Raw genomic sequence first — 7,677 nt, 5'->3', positions numbered from 1 at the left:
TCGGAGGCAAAACATATTTTTGTTTAAGATACTAACATTTTCAGTTAATTTTACTTTTTTTTTTTAAAATCTATTTCTGGGCTTATTCTGTGGAGATAAGGACATTAAAAACTTGATAAAAATACTTGTAAGATTAGACTGAAATCTTTCTTTCCTAGTGTTTTAACTAGGAGAAGAAAGCAGTGTTTATCTGTTCTAGGCAAGTGCTGTTGGAGGTTGTGACGTGCCAGGTGCTACACAAATAAAAAGCTCTTCCTAATAAAGCTGAATATCCAAATGAGGGAGGGAGGGGAAGGGAAGGCAACAAAAGCATCCTCGGTGGCTTGCCGATCAGGAGCAAAGAGAGCAGGGACATTCCAGGTCTGTTAGATATGCAAGGCTGTGGATGCCACTTTCTTGTTTTATGTTCTGGTTTCTCTTTCCTATGTTACTGACTGTATTAAAAGGGGTAGACACACCTGCTACCCAAAATCAGAGACCAAGGACTGAGCAGGGAATAAAATCTGAACTCCTGATGAGGCTAAGTAGTCATTAGCTTTTAGTGTCCATGCAGAGCTTTTCATTTGCAAGGGGTTTTTCAAAGGTTAGAGGTGCAAAAAGGTAAAGTGTCTTTTTCAGACCCCAAAATATAGTTTCAGATCTGCCTGTAGCATTTTAACTGCGTCTGACAAGAACATCACCCTGGGCAACATTCATGCAAGTGGCTGGAGACAAAGGGAGGGTAAAAGGTATCTCAGAGACCAGGGTTAATTCTGGCAGCGTTACAAAACATTCTTTTTCTCTGTAATATGGGATGGGTTGGGAAGCAGTGTTTAAAAATGGATAGAAATCCTACTCAAAAGACAGAATCAGCTGGTTTGATGAAGTATTTATTCAGATGTTCAACAGCTTACCCTTCCTTCCCCCCCTACCCATCATCCAGGTAGGCAAGGGCTCCACTCGGTACATTGCCTTTGAAACCACAACTCTCATTCTCCTTCATCTGTAGGGAGGCCTTTGCTCCCCCCTTTCACTTTGATGAAATGAATAATGGACAAGATCCCCTTTGAGTCACCTCGTCTGTGAGAAAGAACCCTACTATAGCTGAAGACAGTCATTATTAAGGGAGTAGTTTCACACTGGCAAAACACTTGACTTTTTGAGGTAAACACTGATTTACAGTACTGCCACCCTCTCTTCCCCTTATTCTTGCTCTGTGCCACTGTGAATCCATCCCTTCAAACATGCTGGTGCAGCTGTTTGCGTGGCTGCTCCCTGGGTGCAGTGGAAGCCAAGCCTGGACTCAGAAGCAGACGGAGGTGGTGGTTTGGTTTTTGCCAAGTTATTTTTAAAGCTGGGTGAGTTCCTTCACCACAGTCTCAGAGCAGCCGCATCTGCATTTGTGCTGACAGAGCTGAGGGAATGGTGTGTTTGCCACCAAGAGTTTTGTCTTGTGACCCTGTGCCAGGAGGGGAGGGACTGCCAACACAGAACTAGCACCTGGCATAATGAGGCATCCGTGAGGAGCCTTCACGTGAACAGAGACTAGACCCACAGATAACACAACAAAAATGTACCACCAAGGGACATGCTGCCAATGAGCAGTTTACATTTTCTTCCTTTCTTTTTTTTTTTTTTTTAATCTTATTTTGAATTAATGCACAGAAAGGGCTGAAAAGGTAGGAACCTCACTGTACTGTCAAGTGGAGGAATGAGGAACTCTCGCTGTTCGGATGCTCCTTGTCTCTCCAGTCCCTTGGGAATGGCTGGTGTTTTCCAGAATGAGAAACTTGCTGTGAAAGGAGGACTCAGGAGGGTGGCAGTGGCTGTGGGCTGCTGCAGTCCTGCTCCCATGAAGAGCGTGCTGCCTGCTTTATTTTTGCACCCCTTTCTGGCATTACAAAAGTGTGTTACAAATTTCACAGAGGAACGGGGGGAAAAGGAAGAAAAGGTGGAAGGGCCCAGGTGTCCTGGCCTAGGGCTCTGCAGTCCTGTTTGTCCTCTGATACTCCTCCAGCTCTGATTTCCTGTCCATGGCGAGCTGCAGCTCCTGCTTGATGATTTCGATCTGCTTCTCCAGCTCCGTGAGCTCCTGCATCACTGAGGTCCTTGCAGTGTTGAGGGACTCTGCTTTGCCATTGGTGGTTAAGGAAGCCGGGGCCTCCCTCCTCACCTGTGGCAGGGGGATGTCCTGGTGCTGACGGATTGTCACCTCGTTCTGCCCTTGGTCGGTGCAGATGTATTTTTTCCGGTGGCAGTTGCCCAGGTTGGCTGTGTTCCACACGGCATGCTGGCTGTTCCCTATGTGGGACCTGAACAGAGAGATGGGGGTTAATGCCACATCAGAGCCTGCTCTTGTGTGTGTGCAGCCCTCCACTGTGAGCCAACCTACTGGAAAAATATGAGGCTGCTGTTACACATTACATGGAAATATTATCTCTTTATCCCTGGAATTATCTTTTCTTGAGAAGCACAAGTCGTGAGAGTAGTTTAATTTTCATGATTAAACTACAGCAGAGAGTAGAACAGAATCCTAAATCTTCCCCAAAATTGTTTGTTACTTATGAAATTACAGTCCTCTCTCCTCCAGCTCAGGAAAAGGCAAGTCCTTCAAAGCTTTGTGAAAGAATCTGTGGTTGCAGTGCCCAAGTGTATTACAGTGTTAGTCGTTTGCATGCTCTGTGCTGGCTTGGGCATTTGCTTGCATGGAGTTAAAAAAGAGACTGCCTTGATGTGGAGTGTGAAGGAGATGGGGTGCCCTTCGGATTTGAAGTTGTAGAGAGCTACTTGCACTTCTAAGGATGGACGCAATGATGTGCTGTACCCAAACCTTGCAGGTACGTTCATGACAGAACAAAGCGACTTTGAAACTGTCATGTTGGGGGAGAAATTCCCATTTGGGAACTTCTGCAAGTGCTTCAATTTTTTACCTGCAGAAATATTTCCGTAATGTTATGATTCCAGAGAAATTTTTCCCTTTTATTTAGAGGGAACTTTGCCACCCTCCCAAATCTGCACATTTCCCAGGGCTCCTTAGCTTTCCTCTCTGCTTTACCTTTGGGATAGATCTGTGTGCGTTCATTTTATAAAGTGAGGTTCAAACTCTCAAGTTTAAAAGTGCTCCATCACAGGGGGTCTTCTGTGGGTATTCTGGGACAAAACACCTGTTAGTGTGAGCTACCAATCAGTAGGTTAAGGAAGGAGGTTAACATTTCAGGACTGGGGCTGCTGAAAACAGTTGGTTTCAGGAGGAGTCTGGAGCTGGGAGTAGATACTTTTCTCACCTCCCTCCCAAAAAGGAAGTTGGAAATGTTTTCAAAGAGACAGGATGGCAGAGAAGAAGGAGGGGATGGGTTTCAGGCAGGAGCAGCAGCCCCATCCTGGGTCACAGCTCCAGAAGGCTCAAGTCTTGTGCTAAACTTGGATGTGTGTTTTGTGGTGCAAATTAATGCCCTGAAGAGATGAAAACAAGTACCTCTTCAGTAAGTTTCAGACAGGGAACAGGATTAGCCTGGCAAGTAGAAACTGGCAAAGTATCTTCAAGGCCAAGAGCAGAATTGCATTTCTACACAGGCAGCAGTCTAGACAAGGCCACCAGTGACAAGGAGCTGAGGTGCCCCAAACTACCTCCGGCTGTGCAGCTTTGCAGAGCCTGAGGTCCCAGGGGTCCTGGGCTCCAACTTGCTTTGGAGAAGTACCACCTGTCTCAGAGAAGCTGCAGCCCTTTGTTTTGTAAGTATTTCTCAAGTCTTACTGTTAATCCATGGTATTTGATACGTTTTTCTCTAGTCCTTCAATCAAAACAGCTTTTTGATAAAGTGTTAATAACCAGCATAGCTTCTGCTGGTGGTGGTGCTTTTGTCTGGGGGTCTCAGCAGGTGATTTTAACAAGGGCCAGAGTCCACAGTTAATACTCCAGTTTCACCAAGTAAATAAAACTGATTACAATTTGCTACTGATGCTGAGCAGCTCCCCTAGTTTTTGGGAACTTAGACCTAAAAAAACTCAGTGGATTTTCTTCCGTGAGGATAACAGCAGTGGCATAATGCAGATTCTTTCTACCTCTTTTCTACATCTTGGTGCTTTTAGTAGCTCTTCAGTCTCCACCAGAACTAAAAAGAAAGTGTGATAATGTAATTGATGTGAGAGCTCTTGGTTGTGCCTTGCCACATCAGTGTTCATGACAAGCTGGACATGTTGCTGAGTTAAATTCACCACAATTCTGCGCAACCAGCAGCTCAGACCATGAAAAAAGCCAGGACAGGGGGTGTGTGGGTGTGTGTGTGTAAGCACACTGAACGTTGGTGTGCATGCACAACTGAATGTTGTGTGGGTAGAAGTTTTTGGACAGCAGCACATCTTCACTCTCTATGCTGAAACAGTATTTGCATGGATCTTTTTCTAAGCCATTCTCTGTGGGGCTTCAGGGCCATCTCCTTGTGTTACAAAATTTCTGCGCTGCTCAACACCTGGCAGATAATTCAGCTGGTGCTTTTTGATCCCTGTCTATGAACAGAGGAAATGAACTGCACGCACTTCCGTATACCCGTGTGTATAAAGGCAGTCTAGGAGTTTATAGAGGCTTACTTCTTACTTTTGCTGCCATTAGTGCAGGAATGACAAATAATCATAACATATGTTTACATCTGTGCGTTTCAGTAATGCCAAACATCCATCAAGAGCCTGGAAGACTTTTTATAGTCTGTGGTTGAACTTATCTGTAGAAAAGCAACACTCCTGCCTGTGTCCCTAAAAAGTGCACTAATAATTCTGAGTTACTGAGCAAATGCATAGTTTTAATACAATGCCTTAGGTTCCTGGTAGCTGTAGATAAGAGTGTCTCCTCTTCAGAAGACACAGGTTATGAAAACAAGGCAAGGTTGTTACCTACTTTTTTTTCCCAACAAGAGTTGTTCGACACAAAGGTTTCTGAAAGGACTCCACTTGCCACTTTTCAGATTTCTTATTTCTCATTCTAAAAAATAAGAAACCTGAAAGAGTTTCTAACATACTAGTGTCTGATCTCTCATTCACTGTGAAGCTCTCACAGGGCTCTAGCTACCTGCCAGTGCTTAAGTATGTGAGTAATTAATTACCTAAACAGAAGGAGAGTGGACTTAGACTGCAAAGCCTGTCTTTGGAATGGGAGTGCTTTTATTAGCTATATGCAGAGTCATGAAAAAACCCAAAATTTCTGGGTTTAATACTCTCTATTGCAAAAAATGAATTTATTTCTGCCTCCCTCCCTCGTCACTTCTATCTTATTTCCTTTTTTTGGATTTTATTATCTCTGGGGTGCATTAGATCCATAACTAGATATCCAGACATGACATATAAAAATTCAATTTAATTTTTATAGTTTGTGCTTTAAGGCATGGGAAACTTCCCACCTCTTTTCAACTCGTTTTTTCTTAGGCTGACGTTTTTCTTCAGTAAATGAACTGTTCAGAGCACGATGTAACCTCTAGAGGGAAGAGAGGAAATTAAATTAGTGAAACCAAGATTACGAATAGCTCCACAAATAGGTAAACAATTTGGGCTTTGTGTGATGGACTTGAACATAAATTATTTTCCAAATGAAGGATACGAGCTTTGTGTGTCCTTTGTCATTACAACAGATATGTTTTCCTGTAGTGTCCCAAGGAAGGGCAATCTGAAAGGCTGACAAATAGTTTGCAAACAATCCTTGGTGTTAAAATTCCTCATTAAATAAAAAGAAAACTGTGTCTTGGCAAAATTCATTATGTTCTAAAAGATTCCTTCCACTGTGCAGCTTTAAAGCAACATCAGGTCTTCCCTTTTATGCCTTTTGCTGCAAAGTAACTTCTTCCTTTAGAGCAAATATCTACAGCAATTTTGTCCCATTAGTTTCTCTAGAATAATGAAGGAGGTTACCCAGCACTTCCTGCATGGATCAAAGGTTTGGGAACCTGTAACAGTGAAATAAAATGTTCTGGTTAGCCAGTGCAGGATAACAACACTGTTGCTTCTGTCATCCAAAAGGGCTGTGAGGTTACAAGTTCAAATGGAAAAGTAAGCTTTGCAACTGTGAATATTTGAACTGTTTCCCCTGTGCTTCCCATTCCATCATTAGGTAAGCCTTTTCAAGTTCCAGAAGCTTCTGGCACACTTCAAATGCCAATCATCAGTGCTCTTACTACCTTTTATACCTTGTTCTTGTCTAGGCTTTCTTAACCAGCCACAGGATTACAGGGTCTTCTTTCACAGGGTCACTTTTGAATACGTACCTGACTTGTATGAAGCCAGTACTTCATCTTGGATTTCTTCTTGATTCGTGGCAGGACCAGTCTGTACACAATGTGTTCCCCAATAGTGGTGAGAATGGACAAACCAAACCCAATGCACAACATTACAAAGAGCCCCGAAAAATGCTTGATGCCCATTTGCAGTGTCTGTGAATAAAATCAAAAGAGGAGGTTAATGCAATAGGCTGTCAGTGTACTGTCACAGATGCTTTGTTTTCTCCTGTGGAAATGTGGTCTGACTGAATACACAGTGATGTAATAAAACAGAATAGTCTGGACACAGTTCACAATAAAGTCTTTCTGTGATGCAGAGAGCTTGTTGTTCAGTCAGAGCAGAGAACCTGTTATGGGAAGAGAATCAGCCAAAGACCAAGGAATTTATGCCATTTCCCTAATGAGATGACGTGTTCAACACATACAAGAATCCATTATTTGTGGTGTCTTTGCATTTGTAAAAGCAAATACTGCTTGACAGAATACAGTCAATGAACTGTAGAGGAAGTCCTTCATCAGCAGAGAGCCAAGACCGACTGTTCACTGTGTTTTCTGGGAATTGATCGTCAACTTCCCCCTTTTGTGCTTTACCCTTGAGGGAGGTTCATGGAGAAAACATTATGAAACAAACGGCACAAACATGGCATCTCTCCACTCCTTACATTAACAGGACTGAAGTTGCGTTTGTTGGGAACCCCAACTGCAACAATGAAAAATGGGAACACTCCCACCCTTTTCATGTAGGGTAGGAAGCCTTTAATTAACTTGAGTGTCTTACTGGCATCATTCATGTTTGACCACCAAGAAACCCTGTACAGCAGCAATCTGTACCACAAACACCTGCTCTGCAGTGGGTGGGTTAGGTTTGTGTGTTACATATAACCTTAATACATTTATGCTCACGCGTCTGTAACTAAGCTGTGACTTTATCAATAACTAAAACTTCTTGCTAATAATTACTGCCCACACACTGCTACAGAAATATTTCCAAGAAAACAAATTCTACTTGTGTCTTCCTCTCATACAATGTTATTCCCCAAATAATAAGAAAAAAGAAGAAGAAAACTGTCTGGGTAGAGTTGCATGTCAGAAGATGGCACTGCAATGCTGTTACTCTGGACAACTGACATGACGTGTGTTATAAGTTAGTTTAAGAATTTAGACAACTCAGTTCCAATTAAAAGTTGATAAATTTATTAAGCAAGCGATAATAAAGCAAACAGCGCTGGGTGGTCTGGGGGGCCAGCGCCCCGCCCAAGACACACAAACCTTGTTTGAAAACCGGGCTTTTTGTACCCTCTTGATATCAGTTGTTGAATATTCATCCATTGTCCGTTTGTTGCCTTAAAAGGTAATTCCCCTGCTTTGGAGGTGGATGTTACCCCCTGGTTGGTTGTCACTTATCTCCCCTGGGTTCGTACAGGGGGGTCTTGCATCA

At 43.1% G+C, this 7,677-nt stretch overlaps 1 protein-coding gene across 1 annotated transcript in view; it reads right to left on the bottom strand.

Annotated features, from left to right (window-relative positions):
* Positions 1-853: 853 nt before the first annotated feature.
* Positions 854-7,677, bottom strand: part of GRIN3A (glutamate ionotropic receptor NMDA type subunit 3A) — a 66,771-nt gene continuing 59,947 nt past the window's right edge. The window contains exons 7-9 of the mRNA XM_027877993.1: positions 6,228-6,392; positions 5,370-5,443; positions 854-2,291 (exon numbers count right to left, since the gene is read on the bottom strand). Coding sequence (XP_027733794.1) covers positions 1,955-2,291; positions 5,370-5,443; positions 6,228-6,392 — 576 coding nt within the window. The 3' untranslated portion in view covers positions 854-1,954. The remainder of the gene's footprint in view (positions 2,292-5,369; positions 5,444-6,227; positions 6,393-7,677) is intronic.

This window comes from Empidonax traillii, unplaced genomic scaffold (assembly GCF_003031625.1).
Source record: "Empidonax traillii isolate 1590-97213 ecotype Southwest subspecies unplaced genomic scaffold, ASM303162v1 scaffold37:size1818073, whole genome shotgun sequence".
NCBI lineage: Eukaryota > Metazoa > Chordata > Aves > Passeriformes > Tyrannidae > Empidonax > Empidonax traillii.
This window is presented reverse-complemented; position numbering and strand designations above follow the sequence as displayed.